A 25,796-nucleotide genomic window follows, 5' to 3' on the forward strand; every position below is an offset into this window, starting at 1 on the left:
TCCCAAGCCACGCAAGCTAAAAACTTCCAAAACCTCTCCTTCCATGTACCTTTTAAAAGCAGGTCTTTGACAGCAGTGAGCAGTATGACCGATACACGCTGCTCACAGCAGCCCCACAGCCTTCCTTTTAACGTACTCTGCCTATGCGGAAAGAGGAAGTTGCATCGGAAGGCTGTGGGGCTGGCACAAGCAATGTGTATCAGTCATGCTGCTTGCTGCCAACGAAGATCTGCTTTTCAAAAGGTATGCAGTGGGAGTGGAGGAGAGGGCACTTGAGAGACCAGCTTGCCCAGATGAGAGAGGGAGAGATGAGATCACTTGTAGAGCAGGATTCTCCTCCTCACCCATCTGGGGTCCAGGCCCACCCAAAACTGGGTGTCTGGCTGGGTGCCTACCAACTGTCATAAGATAAATATTAACTTTATATACAGAAGAAAAAGTAACATTATCTGAAAACAGAAAGCACACTACACTTCTCCCTCCATATTCGCGGTTTCAGCAATCACGGTTTCGATTATTCACGGTTTTTAGCTTGCTGGCTCCTCCCCCCAAATTACATCAGCTTGCATAGAGAAATCGCTGATTCCAAGTGTTTACAGAGAAAATTGCTGATTCCCAGCACTTTCATCACCGTGTTTTGCCTTTCTTTCAGGAATAGGCCAGGTCTCCCACCTTGTTATTCACGGTTGCACCATATTCACAATGGTTTTTAATAGAAAACAGCAAATAACATATGAAAAAGTTATTAGCGGTTTTTCTGTATTTGCGGGTCTGTTAATCCCCTATCACAGTGTATACGGAGGGAGAAATGTAAATGATTGTGTTATTTTATGATTAAAAAAAACAAAAACAAACAATTAGCATATGGTTATATCTTCTTGGACTAACTTAAAACATTTTTTTATTATCAAATTACAATCCATATCTTAGATCTAGAAATTGTGAGCTAACTGAAGGGAGTCATTCAGAATGTTAGACATCCTTCAGCTGTAGATTCAAATTGGGCTTAGATCAATAGGTGGTTTATAATTTATGTAGTTAACCATCCAATTTAGAAAGCAGTGATCCTAATTTAGCAACCATCTTAATATTAGTGGGTTACCTATTCAGTAATGCAGATTTTAAATTTGTTGATAAGTCTGGCATGTTTTGTATGCACACTTATGAGCAGTGGTAAAAAAATAGAACTTAAAGACAATATGCAAATTCTTTTTAATTTTTAAAAATTAATGGTTTAATTTTAAAGAGGGTATTGAGTTCAAAATAATGTTAATATTTTACATTAAAGTTACTTGCCTGGGGTGGAGGGCTGTTAATATCAGTAAAGTAAGTGATATTTCTACATACATTTGCAAAAAAAAAAAAAAAATCCCTTTTAAGACAAAAAAAGGATAAGCTGTTTTTGTATCATATATTGCAAGTTTTAAAAGAATTGTAGATGTCAAGAAAAAATTAATGAAAAAAATTAACTATTTGATTTGTCTTTAGGATGGAGAACCTTTGAACTGTAATTTCATTCCTTTGGACATCAAACTGGATAACTGGGAGGATTTACCTCCAGCATTTCAACAGAAACCAAACTGTCTGTTGGTAAGCTAAGATCATTTAGTTGTGCATAACGTTTTTAGACTATGAGCACTGTGTTCCTTTATTTCAATGATTGCATTTGAACAAATTCAGGCAAGTCATTAAATGCTGATGTTGCTAATAATAAAAGTGAGATTTGTTCCTTTAGCAAATTATAACACCTACGTGTTTCTGTGGATAGCATCTTCCAGACACCAATTAATTTCTCATTTGCAAGATTAGCAACTGTGATAGTTGTATCATTTTGTATGTTAACCTTTTACATTCAGGTCCCAGGCTGTAGGAGGTTACAGGCTGTAGGATCTGTAATAAATCTGCAAATCAAAGCGTCCTTAATGTAATGCAGAAGTAATATTCAAATGAGATAGTATGGTGCTTTTTGTAAGTGCACCAGATTGCCTATTTTACAGGTTAAAATGTGTACATAAAAATTAACAAACTAGAGTGAATAATCCAGTGTAAAACTGAGTATCAACTGAAATATTTCTTTATTCTTCTCCCACCCCAAACAAACCTCCAGCTTTTGTAATTATATAATATCTTACTTTAAAGAGCTGAATGTTTTAACCTAGACTTCTTTAAGTACTTGTCCATTTTCATACTGCTCGCAACAGGACAGCCACGGAGTTCCTGTGTGATACGTGACATTCCTTTTGAGATGTTATTTCTACAATCGAATATATTTGAATATATAGCACTAGGACAGGGGAAATAAAATAATTATTTTGTGAACCGGCAGTTGAAGAACACTGGGCTAAGTCGTGCCCATCTCCATTCAATCTCCACCCTAGACCCCGCTCCCATAATAGTACTAATTGTAACACCATTTTTTCCATTCATTTTTCATATACATACACACACACACACACAATATAATCGTATTAACATCACACATAATGGTTAACCACAAAATTAAAATACACAAAGCATTCATTCCTACCAGAAAACAGATAAACTAAAAGTACTAATATTCACAAACAAACCCTAAGATGCAACACTTTGCAAGCAGTACAACCCCAGAGGAAAAGAAACAAATGCATTTCTTCCTGAACAGACAAATCAATCACTAAATAAAAAAAATAAAAGCATTTCCCCTACCGTTGTTGTCTCTCTCCCTCCATGTGCCTTGCCTTCTGGCCTGCCTCCCTGTGTTATCTATGGGCCGGTCCACTGTGCAATCAACGCAGTGTCTTTAGGCTGGCTTCCTGAGTGCTGCATTGCACAAAGCTGTGCTCCTTGCACACATCCCATGCCTCATCTAGAAGCCTTCCCTCTGACGTTGCGACGTCAGAGAGAAGGCTTCCGGTTGAAGCGCAGGCCATGCGTCGGAGCCTTTTCCCACGGCTTTGTGCACTGCAGCATTCAGGGAGCCGGCCCGAAGACGCAGCGTTGATTGCACTGTGGACCAGCGGCTGAAGAACACTGTCTTGGGCCCAATGGATGTTTCAGCCCTGTGGACCGGCAGAATATTTCTGTGGACCGGCAGTTGAAGAACACTGCACATTGTGGCTCATTTTCAAAGCACTTAGACTTAACTCATTGTGTTTGCTTGAGCGCCATCTATTGGATTATCATCCGAGGCAGGCTTTTTATTATATAGCCGAAACATGGACCTTGTCAGGTCTGTAAGGGTTCACAAGATTGATATTTTAACAGCTGATTGTATTCAATAAACTTTGCTTTATACCTGGTTGATGTGTACGGTTCCTTCACCACTCTTTTTCTGTTGCATACTTGTCATGGGATGTGTTTGCCTTGTTGTTTGGAGTGCATTAGGTACTTGTTTACCACCTAACTGTTAATTATCCTAGAACAAGCAGGTAGCATATTCTCACATGTGGGTGACACCATCTACAGAGCCCGGTACGGCCAGTGTCAAAAGTGCATGGCCAGTGTCAAAAGTGCATTGTCAGTTTAAGTTTTTAGAAACTTTATGACTGCCCACACCACGCATGCGCAAGTGCCTTCCTGCCCGACTTCAGCTTGCGGTACCTCAATTCTTCATTTTCTGTGGAGCGTAGAAGTGCTATTTTTTAAAACTCCGTCCAAAATCACGTTGCCTTCCCATCAACATTTCTCTCTTTTGCCCTTCGGCTTTATTTCTTGCTTTATTATTATAGTGTTTTTCTTTAGTCTATTTAAAAAAATTATTTATTTTCTTTTTGTACCTCAATCAGGCCTTTGGGCTCTCCTTTTTCCACTTTGGCGGTTTTTTGACCATGGTATCACCATTGAATCTTTTGATTTCACCGCCAATATTTTTCTGTCCATGTCTAAACTTTTGAACAGTTTCAAAAAGTGCTGTCAGTGTCAGCGCCCTATTTCAATCACTGACCTGCACAGTTGGTGCTTATAGTGTTTGGAGCCTGAGATTCGAGTAGACACTTGTATTCATTGTTCTACACTACAGAAACGGTTGTTAAAGGCTCGATGGACTCCAGTGATAAATGTGAGCCATTGGTACTGGTGGTACTGACATCGACATCAGATGCTGTTCCTCCATTGGACAAGCCCACTAAGAAGCCATCCTCTTCCCGATGAGCATCTCAGGCCTCTGCAGCATCGAGTCCCTTGATGTAGGACAAGAGTTGACACCAGTGTAGGCAGTATCTCCTATGATGCATGCATCCTCATTGAGGTCTTCCACCCCTTGACATCCTGCAGCAACAATGGAACCAGCTGTTAAGCCAAGGGTGCTGGTGCAAGTCTTTAGAGAACAAATCAAGTTCTTCCACAGGGAGCTCAGTGACCTATTTAAGTTGCATTCAGCACCAGTGCTTACATCGATTCCCTCGGTACCAGCCCAGCCTGAACTTAGCACATCGAGGCCACATGGTACCAGTGAGAGGTCTGCATCGATTCAGCATTGGTGCTGTGCATCACATCGACGAACATCAATACCACATGCTTCTAGATTCAAGAGATCATCGCATCACTCATAATCATCAGATCAGTACTAATGTCATCTAAGCAGCTCTTCTCGATGCCCACACACTCATCGGATTTTTTGACATAGAAAATCTTTGTCCTGCAGAGACTCTCCTGGGGCACAGGATGTCAGTTCTGACCTCTCTCAGCACAATACTGATACTGAATATGAGCCTACATTATCTGCTCCAGAGTTCTACAGCATCCCTTCAGATCCATCTCCTCCAAGAAGATCTCCTCCAGAGGGACTTTCATTTACTAAGTATATCAGGCAGTTGGGGAAAGCTCTACCTGTCAAGTTGGAGTCAGTTACTGAACCCAGAACAGAGCTCCTTGATGCCTTAGATTATGATGAGCCTTCTAAAGAGCTTCTTAAATTGTCTCTGCACAATCTTCTCAAAGATGCGCTCTTTAAGTTAAACTGGGAGAGCCTCCTCTCTGTTATTATAGCTCCTAGAAAGATTGACTCTCTTTATCGAATACAATCTTGTCCTGGATTTGATAAACTGTAATTATCTCATCAATCATTTCTCATTGAATCAATTCTTAAAAAATCTTCCACCTCCAGGGTCTATGCCACTACACCACTAGGACGTGAGGATCGTACTGTGGATAAGTTTGGATGCCATCTGTACCAGAGCTCTGTAAATTAAAAAGCTAAGGCCGGTACTGGACAGACTTGCACAGTCTATGTCCCATATGTAATGATTTGGTATAGGATTGGGCTGGGGAGGGCATCAGTGGGAACTCCACTAATTTTGGAACATGAGGATGTTGCTGGCCAGAATTTATGGTAGATATCCTGCAAACATGATGATTGGATAAGGCTGGAGAGAGCTTGGACGACAACTTCAGTATTTGGAACCTAGGACAATACTAAGTGGACTTTACAGTCTATGACCCAGAAATGTCAAAGAAGAGACAAGTTAATTTAATCATGTATTTTTAATGGGTATAACTAATGGGCAGACTGGATGGACCGTTCAGGTCTTTATCTGCCATCATTTACTATGTTACTATGTTAGCTAACTGAGTTCTCAATTACAACTTCTACATGCCTTTTTACTTTAAACAGCTCATAAAGAACATAAGAATTGCCATACTGGGACAGACCGAAGGTCCATCAAGCCCAGTATCCTGTTTCCAACAGTGCCTAACCCAGGCCCCAAGTATCTGGCTGATTTTGAGCAGTATAGCGATAAGTTAGCCTCCAGTGACCACAACATGATATGGTTCAACCTCAAGAAAGATTTCACTAGATCAAGCACGGCAACCAGAGTACTCAACTTTCGAGGCGCTGACTTCAAACGCATGGGAGATTTCGTCCATCACACACTACAAATCCAAGCTGTGGCCAATAATGTGGAGGATATGTGGTCAACCTTGAAATCTACCCTACATGTAGCAGCGAACCAATACATCACATCAGCAAGCAAACGGCGAAGAAACAATAGACCCCAATGGTTCACCGCAGAGATTTCAGATCTCTGTAAAGAAAAGAAATCAGCATTCATTTCTTACAAACATTCAGAGACAAGGGAGGCTAAATTGGAATACATGGCCAAATCTGCAGCGGTGAAAGCGGCAGTCAGAGAGGCCAAGCATCAAGCTGAGGTAAACCTAGCAAGGAACATTAAGAAGGGCGACAAATCCTTCTTCAGGTATATTAGTGACAGAAAAAGAAACAATGATGGGATAGTGCGCCTTAGGAAATCAGATGGGAAATATGTAGAATCAGATTCAGACAAAGCCGAACTACTAAATGAATATTTTTGCTCTGTTTTCACATGCGAGGCACCGGGGTCAGGTCCACAGTTGCAGGCAAAGCAAAGTTCAGAAGATCCGTTTCGGGATTTTGAGTTTACTTCCGGAGACGTCTACGACGAATTATCAAGACTCAAGGTGAACAAAGCAATGGGGCCGGACAATCTACATCCCAGGGTGCTCAGTGAGCTCAGGGACGTCCTAGCGGAGCCGTTATCAATACTCTTCAATCTGTCCCTGAGCACGGGAATAGTGCCCTTGGACTGGAAAACAGCTAACATCGTTCCTCTGCACAAAAAGGGTTGTAGGACAGAGGCTACGAATTACAGACCGGTGAGTCTCACATCGGTAGTGAGTAAACTCATGGAAACACTCATCAAACGCAAATTAGACATGATACTAGACGAGGAGGAACTACGCGATCCCCACCAACATGGATTCACCAAGGGTAGGTCCTGTCAATCCAATCTCATCAGTTTCTTTGACTGGGTAACAAGGAAACTAGATATGGGAGAATCCCTGGACGTCGTGTACTTGGACTTCAGCAAAGCCTTTGATAGCGTCCCCCACCGCAGGCTATTGGGCAAGATGAAATCAATGGGATTAGGTGAAACACTTACAGCATGGGTCCATGATTGGCTGAGTGGAAGAACTCAGAGGGTGGTGGTTAATGGTACCATCTCTAAAACGACAGAGGTGACCAGTGGGGTGCCGCAGGGCTCGGTCTTGGGCCCGATCCTTTTCAACATATTCGTAAGAGACATGACTCAGGGGCTTCAAGGTAAAATAGCATTATTCGCCGATGATGCCAAACTATGTAACATTGTGGGTAACGGCAGTCTGTCCGACAGCATGACGCAAGACCTGGTTTTATTGGAACTTTGGTCCTCGACCTGGCAGCTTAGCTTCAACGCTAACAAATGCAAGGTCATGCACCTGGGCAACAATAATCCGTGCAGAACGTACACATTAAATGGTGAAACCTTAGCAAGGACTACAGCAGAACGGGATTTGGGGGTGATCATCAGTGAAGACATGAAAACGGCCAATCAAGTGGAGAAGGCCTCATCCAGGGCTAGGCAAATGTTGGGTTGTATCCGGAGAAGCTTTGTTAGTCGGAAGCCCGACGTCCTAATGCCCTTGTACAGAACCATGGTGAGGCCTCATCTGGAGTACTGCGTACAATTCTGGAGGCCACATTACCGTAAAGATGTACTGAGAGTCGAGTCGGTACAGCGGATGGCCACCAGGATGGTCTCGGGGCTTAAAGATCTATCATACGAAGAAAGACTGAACAAATTGCAGCTATACTCTCTCGAAGAACGCAGGGAGAGAGGAGACATGATTGAGACGTTTAAGTATGTCACTGGTCGTATCGTGGGAGAAGATGATATTTTCCTTCTTAAAGGACCCTCCGCCACAAGAGGACACCCGCTGAAAATAAAGGGCGGGAAGTTTCATGGCGACACCAGGAAATACTTCTTCACCGAAAGAGTGGTTGACAGCTGGAACAAGCTCCCAGTGCAGGTGATCGAGGCCAGCAGCGTGTCGGATTTTAAAAACAGATGGGATGCTCATGTCGGATCTCTACGAGGGAAAGGTCATCAGAGAGCGATTAAATAGGGGGGGTGGGTCAGCGGTGTGGGCAGACTCGATGGGCCTCGGCCTTTTTCTGCCGTCACTTTCTATGTTTCTATATTCTATCTGACCACCTACCAGAATTTCAACAGAATACTCACAGTCTACTTCATAGAAACATAGAAATAGACGGCAGATAAGGGCCACGGCCCATCTAGTCTGCCCACCCCAATGACCCTCCCCTACCTTTCTCTGTGAATAGATCCCACGTGTCTATCCCATTTGGCCTTAAAATCAGGCATGCTGCTGGCCTCAATAACCTGAAGTGGAAGACTATTCCAGCGATCAACCACCCTTTCAGTGAAAAAGAATTTCCTGGAGGCCCCGTGCAGTTTCCCGCCCCTGATTTTCCACGGATGCCCCCTTGTTGCCACGGGACCCATGAAAAAGAAGATATCTTCTTCCACCTCAATGCGGCCCATGAGATACTTGAATGTCTCGATCATGTCACCCCTCTCTCTGCGTTCCTCGAGTGAGTACAGCTGCAACTTATCCAGCCGTTCCTCGTATGGGAGATCCTTGAGTCCCAAGACCATCCGGGTGGCCATTCTCTGGACCGACTCCAGTCTCAGCACATCCTTACGATAATGCGGCCTCAGAATTGCACACAGTATTCCAGGTGGGGCCTCACCATGGATCTATACAACGGCATAATGACTTCAGGCTTACGGCTGACGAAACTCCTGCGTATGCAACCTATGATTTGCCTTGTCTTGGATGAAGCTTGCTCCACTTGATTGGCAGTCTTCATGTTCTCACTGATGATCACCCTTAAGTCTCGTTCTGCTTCAGTTCTTGTTAGGATCTCGCCATTAAGGGTGTAAGTCTTGCATGGATTTTGGCTGCCCAGGTGCATGACTTTGCATTTTTTGGCATTGAAGCTGAGTTGCCAGGACCTTCAAACACAAAAATTTATGACAAGAACATAATTTGATGTATTTGAGATAACATTCAGAGCATCAGCAATGTCAATTGCTATGAGACATCTTGCATAGGTGTGAGTTTCAGCCATAAATATTAATCTTCAAGACCAGTTAGCAAACATTCCTTGTCTTGGTGAAGAACTCTGGCGACAAGGTGGAGGATGCTACTCAAAGACTGACTCAGGATGAGCAGAGTTGGAATACTTTAACAGGATCTAAGACTAAGGCTCAACCATCTAAGCCTTCTCAAAAATCTACTTCTTCCTATAAGAGGTGTTATCCAACAACACCCTCTTCTTCTAAGCCTCCACCACAGAAGAAGCAGAAACAGAAGCCTCAACCTTCGGCTTCTCAGAAGCCAGCCTAGTTTTTTTGACGTGCTTTTAGAGATCTTAGCCAAAATTCCTTCTTCTCAGCCTCTTCCCCAACCCATTGGATGTCGACTTCTGTTTTATCATCAGCAAAGGACTCATCACCATGGACACCTGGGTCCTCAAGGTCATTAAGAAAGGTTAGTCTCTCCATTTTATCTCCATTCCTCTCGATCACCCTCCAAGAGAGTACTCTTTCACATCTCAACTGACATCCCTTCTTCTTCAGGAGATCGAAACTATACTTCAGCTAAATGCCATAGAAGTAGTTCCCCCTTCTCAGAAAAATCAGGGGTTCTACTCCAGGTATTTCCTTATTCCAAAGAAGACAAGAGGTCTTTGTCCAGTTCTCAACCTCCAAGCCTTAAACAAGTATCCCAGTGGTGTCAGTCCATGGGGAACCTTATAGATGTGACCTTGGTCACACTGGAGTTAGCTCAGTCGCTTCTTTAGTGAGTGATTAGGTCCAATTTGACTCTGGGACTCCCATTCCAAATTTCTCTGCCCCAGCAATTTCTGAACACAAATGTATCCAATCTGGATTGGGGAACTTAAATGCAGGGGCTTCACACCCTAAGGACAATGGTCCACTCAAGAGATTAAGCTTCACATAATTATTCTGCAGCTTTGGACAATTTGGAATGCTCTAAAGACTTTCAGAGACTGGTTAATGAACCAAAATGTTCTCAGGCAATCAGATTGCCATATATTATTGTCAGCAAGCAGGGGAGTATGGGATCCTACCCCTTGTGTCAGGAAGCAGTTGGGATGTGGCAGTGGTCCACCAGCCACGACATGTTGCTTCAGATCACATACCTAGTAGGGAGAGATAACAATCTGGCGAGCAGGATGATGCAACTGCATGAGAAGGCCTTAGGCCAATCAGAGCCAATCAGGGCCTTTGGCCTCTCCCCGTGCATCACATGATGCACCGGGGAGGGGAAGGCCCATCATTTAGGACTGGCAGCCCAAAGCAGGAACCTCAGAGTGGGACTTCCTGTGTCTTACTTTTTAAAAAAGGTACGGAGAGATTCAGGGGAAGGTTTGGGGGATGGGGGTATCCAGTGGCAGGAGGGAGTGGGTATCCTTCTTGCCATTTTGGGGGGTTCAGGGAAGACAGTGGCTCAAGGGGGGGGGGCTGGCGCAGGGAGGGCATGGCCATTTAAAAAAGAAGCCCTAACAGCAGTGACAGGAGGCTGCTTCCCCTGTCACTGCTGTTAGGGCTCTGCACATGTGTCAATCGCTCACTGAGTGATTGATCAATCACATTTGCATCACCGTGAAAATCATTTGCATGAAAACTTGATAGCGCATCGATCACTGCCAGAGAATTGGCAACAGCAATCCAGTCAATATCTTTAGTGCATCTAGCTCTTGATATGTTTGCATAAAATTTGCTTACTGCTTGAGGAGTAATATTTTTTTAAACACATGAGCTTGAACACAAAGTGAGACTGGAACAAACTTTCTGCTACAACCAGCGGCAGCAGAAAGTTACTAAACTCCATACGGGGAGCACTACTCAAACAGATGGTATTGGAGCCCACCAGGGATCAGGCGATCCTGGACCTGATACTCACCAATGGAGATAGTGTCACAGAGGTATCAGTAAGTGATGTGTTGGCCTCCAGTGACCATAACATGGTGTGGTTTCACCTCAGGAAGGGATTCACTAGGTCAAACACATCAACAAAGGTCCTTAACTTTAAGGGCACTAACTTCAAGATTTTGTCTGAGGCGCTGCAAAACCAGGACACGACAGACAGTGTAGAAGTACTGTGGTCAGCTCTGAAATCTATCCTACAGGAAGCAACCAATCTCTATATAAAGACCGTGAGTAAACGGAGGAGAAATGATAAACCCCAGTGGTTCTCTGCGGAGATCTCGAAACTCGTAAAACAGAAGAAAAGAGCATTTGTATCCTACAATCACAACGACTAGAAGCTAAGGAAACCTATCTGGTAAAATCTAGGATTGTTAAAGCAGCAGTCAGATATGCCAAACTCCAGATGGAAGAAAATTTGGCTAAGAATATTAAAAAAGGGGATAAATCCTTCTTCAGGTATGTTAGCGACAGAAAAAAGAACACAGACGGAATAGTGCGCCTAAGGAAACCCGACGGTAATTATGTAGAATCGGACTCCGATAAATACTTCTGCTCGGTCTTTATCTGTGAGGCGCTAGGTTCTGGTCCACAGCTGCAAACAAGGGAAAGCTCAGGAGACTCGTTCCGGAATTTTGAATTTACCGCCAGCAGCGTCTACCAAGAACTATCAAGACTCAAGGTGAACAAAGCCATGGGACCAGATAAACTACACCCCAGAGTGCTTAGGGAATTGAGAGATGTCCTGGCGGAGCCGTTAGCTGCGCTCTTCAATCTTTCCCTAAGCATTGGAAAAGTCCCATTGGACTGGAAAACAGCTAACGTCATTCCGCTCCACAAAAAGGGTTGCAGGTCAGAGACGGCAAATTACAGACCGATCAGTCTCACATCAATAGTGTGTAAACTTATGGAAACGTTTATTAAACACAAATTAGATACGATTCTAAATGACAGGGGGCTGAGGGATCCCCACCAGCACAGATTTACAAAGGGAAGGTCCTGCCAATCCAATCTAATTAGCTTCTTTGACTGGGTAACGAAAAAGCTAGATAAGGGAGAGTCCCTGGATGTCGTGTATTTGGACTTCAGTAAGGCTTTTGATAGTGTCCCACACCGTAGATTATTGAACAAGATGAGTTCGTTGGGCTTAGGAGAAACATTGACTGCATGGGTTAAAGACTAGCTCAGTGGCAGACTTCAAAGGTAAATGGTAAATGGTACTCCCTCCGAAACGTCGGAAGTGATTAGTGGAGTGCCGCAGGGCTTGGTCTTGGGTCCAATCCTATTTAATATCAGGGACTTCGAGGCAAAATTGCGTTATTTGCCGATGACGCTAAACTGTGCAACGTAGTGGACAGAGTAACCGTGCCCGACACTATGACACAGGACCTACTTTTACTGGAAAAATGGTCTAATATTTGGCAACTGAGTTTTAATGCCAAAAAGTGCAAGGTTATGCACCTTGGTAGTGGAAACCCATGCAGAACTTACACCCTAAATCAGGGGTGTCGAACTCAATCAGAGAAGGGGCCAAAATCTAAAATCCAGCCTAAATCGCGGGCCGAATGGTTTACTGAACAGTCATAAACTGACAATGTTAACCAGAAATGTGAATTTAAAATGAGTGGAACAATCTTTTCCTTAACAGTGCTGTTAACCAACTCACATGCTATCAAGCAAAACAGTAATATTGGTATCAAGCAAAACAGTAATATTGGAATGTACCTAAAATGCTCATTGTTTTGTTTTCTGGCTAGATGTATGACACCGTTTTCCCCGTATCAATGAGTCAATGTTCGGTTTTATTTCTTGGGCTGTAGCAACCCGCAAAACAGCATGGAGGTTGTCATCGGTAATGCGTGATCTGTGCTTGTTTTTGTTCAGATTCATTATTGAAAATATCTGTTCACAAAGATAGGTGCTCCCGAACATGGATAGAATACGGGCAGCATGAAGTCGGAGCTCTGGCATTGAGTCAGGGGGCAGTAGAGGGTAGAAGTCCTCAATTTCAACATCCTGAAACCTTGATTTCAGGCCACTGTCAGACTGAAGCTCGATTATCTCCATCTGAAGGTGATGGGGCACATTGTTGACATCAACTGTAAAAGGATTGGCAAAGATGTCAAAGCCTGAGTGCTGTGTTCTAAAGTCAGAGAAGCGCCGCTCAAATTCACTTAGTAAACAGCTAACTTTGGTAGCCAGCCGACTGCAAGGAAAAGTACCAGAAATAGTGGTTGAGATACTCAAACAAACGGGAAAGTGGGCAAGATTGTCCTGTTCCAGTTGGGACTTCCATAGTTGAAGTTTACGCTGGAATGCTGTGATCATGTCAGACATCTTCGTGATGACTTGTTTGCGTCTCTGCAGCTTCAGATTCAGTTGGGCAAGATGCTCGCATATGTCACACATCATAGCAAAATCACATAGCCAGGCGGGATCCGACAGTTCAGGCAAGGGCTTTCCTTTACTTTCCATGAAAAGAGCAATTTGTTCTCTGAGCTCAAAAAATCTTTTGAGGACTGCGCTCTTGCTCAGCCATCTTACTTCTGTGTGGTATGGCACGTCTCCATGCTCTGCACCCACCTCCTGTAAAAACTGCTGGAACTAGCGATGATTCAGGCCACGTGCCCTTATAAAGTTAATAGTTTTAATGACTGTGGTCATTATGTCATTCATGTCCAGAACTTTTCCACACATAGCCTCTTGGTGGATGATGCAATGATAAGTAATCAAGGGTGTGTGGCAGTGACTTTTTTGCATTCTTTCCTTCATTAGTCCAACCAAGCCTTTCTTTTCTCCGCACATTGAAGGTGCGCCATCGGTAGTTAGCCCCACCAACTTTTCTCAGGGTAATTTAAAATTATTTATAGATTTCTCCACAGCCTCAAATATATCTCTACCAGTCGTCGTCCCATGCATGGCAGCTACATCCAAAAGTTCCTCAGTGACAGAGAGGTCGGTCTTCGTAGCACGTATAAAGATGGACAGCTGCGCTGTATCAGTGTTGTCTGTGCTTTCATCGATAGCAAGTGAAAAAGCGAGATAACTGCATGCCTGTTCGGCCAGCTGTGATGATAGATTTCCTGAGAGTTCTTGAACTCTGTCTGCAATGGTGTTTCTTGACAAACTGACAGTTTGAAAACTCTGTATCTGGTCTGGGCATACTTTCTCACACACTTTTAGCATGCATTGCTTCAAAAAGGCACCCTCTGAAAAACACCTTGAAGTACGGGCAATTTCTTCAGCCACTATAAAGCTTGCTTTCACTGCAGCATCATTTTTCGCTGTAGCCTTTGTAAACATTTGCTGCTGTGATTGTAGTTTGCCTTTTAGTTCTTTAACAATTTTATGCTTTTCTTCCAAAGTATATTTGCCATACTTAACATTATGTTTGGTGTCAAAATGACGACGTATATTGTACTCTTTCATCACCGACACTGTCTCATAACACAATATACACACTGGTTTGCCCTCACTAAGCACAAACATGTATTCATTTTCCCATTTGTCATTAAATTGTCTGCCTTTACTGTCAACTTTTCTTTTCCTGGACATTTTGGGATCAATATTGGCAGTAAAAGATGTAATTTATTGGAAATCTGCGTTAGAATGAAAAAGTCAGTCAATAAATGCCTGGCTGGGTACAGATAGCAGATTCTGTTGCGATTTTTATGCCTACACTTTATGCCAGGAACTGGCAGCTTCTGCTGTGTATTTTTTTTACATAGTTCCCCCCCCCCACCCCGAAGGACCGCCGACTCCCCGACTCCCAACACGATCGGGGCAAGAGGGAGCTCAAGCCCTCTTGCCCCAGCCAACCGCGGCACCCCCGACACAATCGGGGCAAGAGGGAGCTCAAGCCCTCTTGCCCCCCCGACTCCCCGACACGATCGGGGCAAAAAAGGAGCCCAAGCCCTCTTGCCCCGCCGATTCCCCAACTCCCCGACAATATCGGGCCAGGAGGGAGCCCAAGTCCTCCTGGCCCTGGCGCCCCCCCCCCCCCGCTAGTTGTTCGGGGCCAGGAGGGAGCCCAAACCCTCCTGACCACGGCGACCCCCTACCCCCACCCCGCACTACATTACGGGCAGGAGGGATCCCAGGCCCTCCTGCCCTCGACGCAAACCCCCCTCCCCCCATCGACCGCCCCCCCAAGAACCTCCGACCCCCCTGGCCGACCCCCACGACACCCCCACCCCCCTTCCCCATACCTTTCTGTAGTCGCCCGGACAGACCAGAGCCACACCCGCCTGTCCGGCAGGCAGCCAACGACGGAATGAGGCCGGATTGGCCCATCCGTCTCAAAGCTCCGCCTACTGGTGGGACCTAAGGCTCCCGGGTCTATTCTGATTGGCCCAGGCGCCTTAGGCCCCACCAGTAGGCGGAGCTTTGAGACGGATGGGCCAATCCGGCCTCATTCCGTCGTTGGCTGCCTGCCGGACAGGCGGGTTTGGCTCCCGTCTGTCCGGCCAACTACAGAAAGGTACGGGGAAGGGGGGTGGGGTGTCGTGGGGGTCGGCCAGGGGGGTCGCGGGTCGGCTGGGGGGGCGGTCGAAGGTTCTTGGGGGGGGCGGTCGATGGGGGGAGATAGATAGCAAGTACGGCCGGCGAGTTCACAAGCCTCCTATGTCACCACGCGTCATTGTGATGGAACGCAGCGGCGTGCAGTGATGACAGCGCGGTGCGGGCCACATTGCAAGGCCTGGCGGGCCGGATTTGGCCCGCGGGCCTTGTGTTTGACACATGTGCCCTAAATGGTGAGACCTTAACAAGAACTGTTGCAGAACGGGACCTGGGAGTAATCATTAGTGAAGATATGAAGACTTCCAATCAAGTGGAGAAAGCTTCATCCAAGGCTAGACAAATGCTGGGTTGCGTCCAAAGAAGTTTTGTCAGCTGAAAGCCTGAAGTTATAATGCTGTTGTACAGGTCCATGGTGAGACCCCATCTGGAATATTGTGTTCAATTTTGGAGGCCACTCTGTCAAAAGGATGTGCTGAGAATGGAATTGGTTCAGCGAATGGCCACTAGGATGGTCTCAGGACTCAAGGATCTCCCATATGAAGAACGCCTAGGTAAGCTGCAGCTATACACACGCAGAGAGAGGGGTGACATGATAGAGACGTTCAAATATGTTACTGGCCGTATTGAGGTAGAAGAAGACATCTATTTCCTCACAGGACCTACGACTACAAGAAGGCAACTGTTAAAAATTAAGGGTGGGAGATTTCATGGTGACATCAGGAAGTATTTCTTCACCAAAAGGGTGGTTGATCGTTGGAATGATCTACCACTTCAGGTAGTTGAGGCCAACAACATGCTGGATTTTAAGAAAAAATGGGACAAACATGTGGGGTCACTTTGGGGGAGTGTTTAATGGGAAGGGTTATTCGAGTGGGCAGACTTGTTGGGCCGATGGCCCTTTTCGTCTATCATACTCTATGTTTCTATACCAGTCTCCTTGATGCACAATGATGTATTACTGTTTGGTTGTTTCAAACTACCATGCTAATGGGATTGTATATTTAGTGATGCTTTTAACACTTTTCAGGTGATGAGAATTATGTATGTTTTCACTTTTTTACATATATTCTTAAGCCACTGCAGGCATTATAACCAAATTTACTGATTCTCTTTTATTTTTTTTAATGTTTAAATAGATTTTAAGGTTTGTGAGAGAATGGAACAGCCTGCCAAGCATGAAGCAGAAAATTCTAAGAAAGAGTGGACAGATATTTTGCAGTCCGATTCTTGCTTTAGGAGATATTACTAAGCAGCAAGCAAGGCATAGTAGTACCAAAAGGTGAGATTTCTAGTTAATTTCATGAGGATTTTTTCTTGTGCTTTATTGCTTAAGGAGACCTCATGGAATCTTGTATAGCTTGTTATGAAATTGTGTTGAAATAATAAAAGCTGAACAGGAAGGTACAGCTTGCTTCATAGTGACAAAATTAAGTCTGTTGTATGAACTGGATTAGTTCAATTAAGTGAGAACAGATTGCCTGTCCTTTGAAAGGGGCTGTCGTTGGTGTGTTTTTTTTGTTTGTTTTTTTTCCAATAGTTAGCCTTATTCAACCAGGATTTAAGTTGATTTTCTGTCACTTTCATAATTGTATGTCTTGCAAAATATCTTGTAGACTGGAGGAGGTTGCATTAATTGAAAAAAAATGTTCTAATTAATGTGGATTAGGTAAGAGAACAGTGTATGCCATTCTGTAGTGGTTTTCCAAATGTGGGATCTCTTTGTCGAAGCCTGCTAGCATATTTTGATGAAAATCTAAGTTGTATTGATGTTGCTTCATAAGCAAGCTAGAACAATTTTACAACAAAAAAATAGATTTGAATCCTACCTATTAGCTGAGACAGATCTCATGCAGATTTTTTAATGTATCCTATGGGGCTCATAAAAAAAAAAAAAGTCTAAAAAGTGGCCTAAATGGGTACTTGGATGATCAAAAAGCCTGATCGTCCAAGTACCCATAATCAAAGCTGGTTTTAGACGTATCTAAAACCAGCTTAGGCCTTTCCCCTGCCTCTAAACGCATAGAGCGAAAAGAGGCGTTTTTAGAGGAGGGGAAAGGGCGGGAGGTGGGCTGACCTAGACCTAGGCATGCAGCAGGTATAACCAAAACTTTAGGCAGGTTGCCTAGTCGGCACTTATACGTTTTGACTTAGACCAAGTCAAAACAGATATAAGTGCTGAAAAGGGGCCACTTAGCTGATCGCTGCAGCTCAGTGGCCCCAGCAACCTGCCTACCCCTACTGCAACGTTCGCTGCAGGAGAGATGGCTCATCTCTCCTGCCGGCGATGGTAATCGCCCTCCCCCCTCCGAACCGCGGCACTTCGGGGTGAGCATCGCGGCAGGGCATCTCCTTTGCCGGTGATCCTTACCCCAAAGTGCTGCGGTTCGGAGGGAGGTGGGCGATTACCATCGCCGGCAGGAGAGATGAGCCATCTCTCCTGCAGTGATCAGCCCTCCCCCGGCAATTACGATGGGGCAGGAGGGAGCCCAAGCCCTCCTGCCTGGCGACACCCCGAACCCCCGACAGCATCTGGGCAAGAGGGAGCCCAAGCCCTCTTGCCCCACCAGCTCGACCGTGCCCGACAGCATCGGGAGCAAGAGGGAGCCCAAGCCCACTTGCCCCGCCGACTCCCCAACTGTCCCCGACAGCATCAGGGGCAAAACCGTTGGCTGAGCTATTCAATCTCTCCCTAAGTAAGGGGAAAGTTCCCCTGGACTGGAAATTAGCTAATGTCGTTCCTCTGCTTAAAAAGGGTTGCAGGGCAGAGGCTGTGAATTATAGACCGGTGAGTCTCACATCAATAGTGTGCAAACTCATGGAAACTAATTAAAAGCAAATTGGACACGATCTTGAATGAAGGGATTCTTCGGGATCCCAGTCAGCATGGATTCACCAAGGATAGGTCCTGCCAATCCAATCTCATCAGCTTCTTTGACTGGGTAACAAGAAAGTTGGACTTGGGAGAGTCTTTGGACGTCGTGTACCTGGACTTCAGTAAAGCTTTTGACAGTGTCCCACACCGCAGGCTGCTAAGCAAGATGGAATCGATGGGGTTAGGAGAGACACTAACTGCATGGGTCAATGATTGGCTGAGTGGCAGACTTCAGAGGGTGGTGGTTAATGGTACCCTCTCTAAAACATCGGAGGTGACCAGTGGAGTGCCGCAGGGCTCAGTCCTGGGTCCACTACTTTTCAACATATTCATAGGGGATCTGACTCAAGGGCTTCAAGGTAAAATAACACTATTCGCCGACGCCGCCAAACTATGTAATATAGTAAATGAATGCAGTTTACAGAATTATATGGCGCAGGACCTGCTTACATTGGAAAGTTGGTCCTCAACCTGGCAGCTAGGCTTCAATGCTAAGAAATGTAAGGTCATGCACCTCGGAAGCGGAAATCCATGCAGGACGTACTTCTTGAATGGAGAAACTTTAACTAGGACTTCAGCAGAACGAGATTTAGGAGTAATCATCAGTGCAGACATGAAAACTGCCAATCAAGTGGAGAAGGCTTCATCTAAGGCAAGGCAGATATTGGGTTGTATCAATAGAAGTTTTGTCAGCCGAAAGCCTGAAGTCATAATGCCGTTGTACAGGGCCATGGTGAGACCTCATCTGGAGTACTGTGTGCAATTCTGGAGGCCACATTACAGTAAAGATGTGTGCAGAATTGAATCGGTTCAGCGGACGGCCACCAGGATGATCTTGGGGCTCAAGGGTCTCTCATACGAAGAGAGACTGAACAAATTGCAGCTCTACACTCTCGAGGAACGTAGGGAGAGGGGAGACATGATCGAAACATTTAAGTACCTCACGGGACGTGTCGAAGTGGAAGATGATATTTTCTTTCTCAAGGGACCCTCGGCCATAAGAGGGCACCCGCTCAAACTCAGGGGCGGAAAATTTCATGGCAACACCAGAAAGTATTTCTTCACAGAGAGAGTGGTTGATCATTGGAACAAACTTCCAGTGCAGGTGATCGAGGCAGACAGCGTGCCAGACTTTAAGAATAAATGGGATACCCATGTGGGATCCTTACGAGGGTCAAGATAAGGAAATTGGGTCATTAGGGCATAGACAGGGGGTGGGTAAGCAGAGTGGGCAGACTTGATGGGCTGTAGCTCTTTTCTGCCGTCATCTTCTATGTTTCTATGTTGGACTAGGTGCAGACAGAAGAGATAGAGGGGGAGAGACCCTGAGGAAGAACAGAGAGATGCAAGATCATAACAGAGGAGGGAGACATGTTGCCAATAGGGGTGGAGGAGAAAGGAAGAAAAGTTGGACTCTTGGAGGAACAGAGAGATATTGGTTGGGGAATGGTATGAGGTCTGGAGGACAGAAGAGGTGCACTTGGTATATATATAAATAAATATGGGGTCTTTTACTAAGGTGCGCTAACTGATTTAGCACGCACTAAATGCTAACACATCCATAGAATATAATGGACGCATTAGAGCTTAGTGCATGCTAAATTGGCTAGCGCAACATAGTATTTTGATTGTTTGTAGATCATTTTGACTTGGTCATTTTAAAAGTAGCTCGCAAGCCAAAAAAGTGTGGGCATCCCCGTTGTACATCATCACTGCAGTTTTTAACTTGGTCTTCCAGTTGAAAAGAAAGAAGCATAAGGAGTCAAGGATGTTTGTCTGGGAGCAAAATAACTCTTAAAATTGTAAAATAGAATGGGGGAAGAAACAGTGAAATGACACATTTAATTCTAAAATGAGCCAGATTAGACTGGGAGTTCAGATAAATAAACTTTGTGCCTGAAACTATAACTAAATGTTTGCTTTTATTGACTGCAGTAAATAAAATAAAAAAAAGTTAAAGGATTTTTTTCTTATTCCCAGGTACCTTACAAAAGAAGATGTTGCAGCTGCCTCATTAGATAAAGCTCATAAAGAAGGGGGCAGTCTGCGTCTTGTCAGGAAGGAGTCCATGTTTTTAATTAAAAATGGAGCTTCTGGGAAAACAGGGGACAATGCAATACAGTAAGTGCACTGTGTACTGCAGATCAAAGATACCGGTGTTATAAGGCTTTCATTTGTATAGTGAATTCCTCTTGAGTATTGATGTGACCATGAAAAGGATGTTATTGGGATTGAAAACTGCTTATTGACTTTTTTTTTTTCATTTTGTCTGCCATATTTTAATTTGCAAAGTAATAGTGCAAAACTACCTCTTAAAAAAAAAAAAAAATCACTCCTATATTTGGATTTAAAGAGGTTTTGGATTTAGCTGACATTTTTCTCAGTTCAAGGTGAGTTACTTTCAGGTACTGTATTTTCTTGTCACTGTAGAGCAGAGGTGGGCAACTCCGGTCCTCGAGGACCAGAATCCAGTTGGGTTTTCAGGATTTCCCCAATGAATATGCATGAGATCTATTTGCATGCACTGCTTTCAATGCATATTCATTGGGGAAATCCTGAAAACCTGACTGGATTCCGACCCTCGAGGACCAGAGTTGCCCATCCCTGCTGTAGAGCTTATACGCAGTGGCGTAGCGGGGGTGAGCAGCACCTGGTGCAGTGGCAACCCCCCCACTGCGCGTGCGTGCCCCTTCCCCATACCTTTTTATCTTCTGCGCGAACAGCCACAAACTGGCTGCTCACGTCTGCTTTGGTGCTTTCTCTGCTGTCACGTCCTAGGTGTGGGTCCCGGAAGTGACATTGAAGAGAGCGCTGAAGCCAACGCGAGCAACAAGTTGCACCAGAATTAGGGGGGAAAGGAAGGGTTGTGCGCATGACAGGAGGAGGAGTGGAAGGGGGGGTGTCGAAGAGTAGGAAGAGTTCCAGAGCCACGAGGAAGACCGTGCCCGCCACCCCTCACCCCCTTATCATGCCACTGCTTATACGTAATATAAGTTTGAAACCAAGGCAATGGAGACTTAAGTAACATAGTAGATGACGGCAGATAAAGACTCGAATGATCCATCCAGTCTGCCCAAAGTAAGTTGCTTAAGGTCGTAAGAACTGACAATGGTATTTGAACCTCACTTCTCTAGTCCTTCATCTGCTAGTCTGATTACAATATTATGCTATAACACCACACCTCCATTTAGCTTTACAAACGTATTTATTAAAGGCTTTATCAAACATAAAATAAGCACATATTCTTTTAGAACTCTACAATAGGTGTGCTCTTTTGTGCCAAAATAGTACATTATCTGCAGATCATAATAACATCTGTATCAATAAACAGAACACCCCCCCTTTTCAATTTTCCTTTTGAATCAGAACAGCATAATGTAAGAATGAAACTGTCTAACCCCATTATGTTTAAATAAAAATATTCTTAAGTAATAGAAAGAAAGAAAAATATAAAATACACTCCTCCCTCAATATTTGCAGGGGTTAGGGGCAGAGCTGGGCCACGAATATTGAAAATTCGCAAATAACTTTTGGGCTCACTCTTATTCATTCCCGCCTCACTCCCGCCAGCATCCTGGACCTTAGCTGGTGGTCTAACGGTCTTGTGGGGCAGGAGCAATCTTCCTACGCTCCTGCCCCATGCAGATCACTCATCCAAAATGGCTGCCGTGAGTTCCCATAGTTTCTCGGCAGCTATTTTGGATGAGTGATCTGCACAGGGCAGGAGCGTAGGAAGATTGCTCCTGCCCTGAAAGACTGCTAGACCATCAGGTAAGGTCCGGGAGGCAGGTGGAGATGATTCCGATTTTAGGAAATTGCAAATAATCGAAATCGCAAGTCCTAAATCCACGAATCGGGAGGGGGAAGTGTATAGCAAAATAAAACCCATATCCCATGTCTTAAAAGGTTGTGCTCAACCACTGTTGTACTCCAAAAAGGAGGGGGGCATTTAGGAGTGCAGATAGGTGCTGTTTCTAGCTCATCTAGATGAATGTAAACCAGTTTTCGTTAACCTTTTTAAACCTATGGACCAGTGGAAATAAAATAATTATTTGGCGGACTGGCAAACTACTAAGACTGAAATAAAAACTTATTGGCTTATTTCTTTAAGAAAGCTGTCATGTCTTACAAATTTCTGGAAAACTTACAAAAAAAAGTTAGATACATATGTATACATGGATAATTATTAGAACAGTGGTTCTCAAACCAGTCCTTGGGGGACACATCCAGCCAGGTTTTCAGAACACCCACAGGAGATATACTTGAGACAAATTTGCATATCATGGGGGGCAGTGCATGCAGATATGCATATTCATTACGGATATCCTGAAGACCTGACTGACAGGGTGTGCCCCAGTGGATTGGCTTGAGAACCACTGATCTAGAAAAGAGAGGCGTTACTATTTATTTTTATTCTGCAACAGCTGTGTTCATTTATCCATATATCTTTCATTGTAGTCGGGAAAAAACTGATTAGTCATAATTTGGTATTTTTATAATTTCAGGATGTTGTGCAAAGGTGGGAGAGATGCAGAGGTTCCTAGTTCAGGGGACTTCCAGCCCAGCCTGACTCTTCATCCATCCGAGTTTAAAGATTATGTACAGGTTGTAGACAAGGAAGGGAAACCACTTTGCCTGCACTGCCAGCAGCCAACGTCCCAATTTAATGAACCGTGCCAGGCTGCTACATGGGAAGCATCATTTTGCTCTCAGAAATGCTATGAAGATTTCTTAGTTCGCTCCAGTCAAGGCTATATGAGAGCTAAAGTGTTTGAGACAGAGCATGGCGTTTGTCAGCACTGTGGTCTGAATGCTCAGGAGTTGTACCTTTCTGTCAGGGATGCCCCCAAAAGACAGCGTAAGAGTCTTCTGGAGAGCACATGGTTGTCCCAGCTAACTCTAGATCAGGTAAAAAAAATAAAGTGAAAATCAAAGATTTATATTTACCAGGGAAAAATGTGAATTCTTGAACACATGCTCAATTTCATCTACTCCGTTGCCTGCATCCCTGTTCAATTTAACACTTAACTCGATGCAAATCCGTTCAATTAATACTTAACTGCATGTAACTATGTTTAATTAATGTGAACCGCCTAGAACTCACTGGGTATGGCGGTATACAAGAATAAAGTTATTATTTATTATTATTATTATCTGTATAGATACAAGTCATTGAGATGAAGAAGACAAAGAAACCCAATTTGCAATTGAATTTGATTTTGTTAGCACTAAATGAGCAGTTTCTAGAAGATGTTAAAAACATTCCAGCACATTCCAACTCTTGTGGAAAATCTTTCTTCATAGTCTGTCTTGGTGATAAAATTGAATAAGTAGTTAAAGAGTCCTTATTGAGATAGACATGGGGGAAGCCACAGCTTACCTTGGATCAGTAGCATGGAATGTTGTTACTATTTGGGTTTTTGCCAGGTATTTTTGACCTGGATTTAGCTACTGGCTAGATGGATCATTGGTCTGACAAAGTAAGGCTATTCTTATTTCTTATGAGTAAAGTTGATTTTTGTGTCACTGCTTATCAGAAGTGCATATAATTGTCACTTCTTTTGGATAATAGCAAATGCCACTGCTAGAAATCAGTCCCCTCACTTACTCCCTCCCTTCCCTGCCAGTCTCTGCATTCAGCCCCCCCTCCTTCCCTGGTTTTTTACCCTTTCCTCCCTCCCAATGCCTCACGGTGGTCTGTTGTGAGACCTGATGGTCCAGTGGTAGCTGGGACAGGAGGGATCCCTCCTGCCTCCTGTCCCAGCCCGATTCAGGAGGGGTGCGGGTCAGTGCTGACTCAAATATAAACCAAGACCCCCGTTTTTGGGCCCAAAAATCTCAGTTAATATTCGAGTATATATGGTATGATATCTCTCTGTTGTGTGGATATGACCAACTATGCACTGAGAAGAATGTATGGCGATTGTGAAAACACTTTGTATAATTAATTCAGTGTTCACTGGACTGTTAGAAATGTCTGATTTTATGTCTTTGTTGTAGTTAAATGAAATTATACAAAATCCTACAGAAGGCCAGTTCTGGCAGGTGGATCATATTAGACCAGTTTATGGTGGAGGAGGGCAATGTTCCTTGGAAAATCTTCAGACTCTATGCACTGTCTGCCACAAAGAGGTCAGTGACAATGGAATTTTTATGTTGAAATGTTTTTATTCAGTTCCATTAACAAACCATCTAAAAAATACAGCCTAACTAACATCCAGGTGTATATCTCCCCCCCTTCCCTCCCCAAACCAAAAAAACAGCAAGAACATCTCTTATGCTATAGTCCAGGGATAGGCAATTCCGGTCCTCGAGAGCCGGAGCCAGGTCAGGTTTTCAGAATATCCACAATGCATATGTATGAGATGGATTTGCATGCACTGCCTCCTTGAGATGCTAATCTATCTCATGCATATTTATTGTGGATATCTTGAAAACCTGACATGGCTCCAGCTCTCGAGGACCGGAATTGCTTACCCCTGCTATAGTCCATTTGTCCAGTAGATGTGTAGATTAACCATTCAACAGTCTGCTGCGAAATAACTATGGTTGACCACACGAATATAATGGTGAAGAAATGCTTTTGTGCACTGTGGAAATTAAGGTCCATTAAAAAATACTTTGATTCTACATCCTTTAAGAACATAAGCAATGCTTCCGCTGGGTCAGATCTGAGGTCCATCGTGCCCAGTAGTCCGCTCACGCGGCGGCCCAACAGGTCCAGGACCTATATAGTAATCCTCTATCTATACCCCTCTATCCCCTTTTCCAGCAGGAAATTGTCCAATCCTTTCTTGAACCCCAGTACCGTACTCTGCCCTATTATGCCCTCTGGAAGCGCATTCCAGGTGTCCACCACACGTTGGGTAAAGAAAAACTTCCTAGCATTCGTTTTGAATCTGTCCCCTTTCAACTTTTCCGAATGCCCTCTTGTTCTTTTATTTTTCGAGAGTTTGAAGAATCTGTCCCTCTCTACTCTCTCTATGCCCTTCATGATCTTGTAAGTCTCTTATCATATCCTCTCTAAGTCTCCTCTTCTCCAGGGAAAAGGGTCCCAGTTTCTCCAATCTCTCAGCGTATGAAAGGTTTTCCATACCTTTTATCAAACGTGTCTCTCTCCTCTGAACCCTCTCGAGTAACGCCATATCCTTCTTAAGGTACGGCGACCAATATTGGACGCAGTACTCCAGATGCGGGCGCACCATCGCCCGATACAATGGCAGGATAACTTCTTTCGTTCCGGTTGTAATACTCTTCTTGATTATACCTAGCATTCTATTCACTCTCTTAGCGGCCGCTGCGCACTGTGCCGTCTGCTTCATTGTCATGTCAACGTTGAACTTCATCTGCCATCTCGTTGCCCATTCCCCTAGTTTGTTCAAGACCCTTTGTAATTCTTTGCAGTCCTCTTTAGTCCGAGCTCCACTAAATAGTTTGGTGTCGTCTGCAAATTTTATTATCTCACACTTCGTCCCTGTTTCTAGATCATTTATAAATATATTAAATAGCAGCGGCCCGAGCACCGAGCCCTGCACCACTCGTGACCCTCCTCCAGTCCGAGTAGTGGCCCTTCATTCCTACCCTCTGTT

General features: G+C 44.3%; 1 protein-coding gene across 1 annotated transcript in view; it reads left to right on the forward strand.

Annotated features, from left to right (window-relative positions):
• The window catches only part of ZRANB3 (zinc finger RANBP2-type containing 3), a 139,431-nt gene that overhangs the window by 105,479 nt on the left and 8,156 nt on the right, over positions 1–25,796 (forward strand). Inside the window, 5 exon segments of the mRNA XM_033943926.1 lie at positions 1,489–1,590; positions 16,472–16,614; positions 20,188–20,328; positions 22,713–23,115; positions 24,208–24,339. Coding sequence (XP_033799817.1) covers positions 1,489–1,590; positions 16,472–16,614; positions 20,188–20,328; positions 22,713–23,115; positions 24,208–24,339 — 921 coding nt within the window.

This window comes from Geotrypetes seraphini, chromosome 5 (genome assembly GCF_902459505.1).
Source record: "Geotrypetes seraphini chromosome 5, aGeoSer1.1, whole genome shotgun sequence".
Taxonomy (NCBI): Eukaryota; Metazoa; Chordata; class Amphibia; order Gymnophiona; family Dermophiidae; genus Geotrypetes; species Geotrypetes seraphini.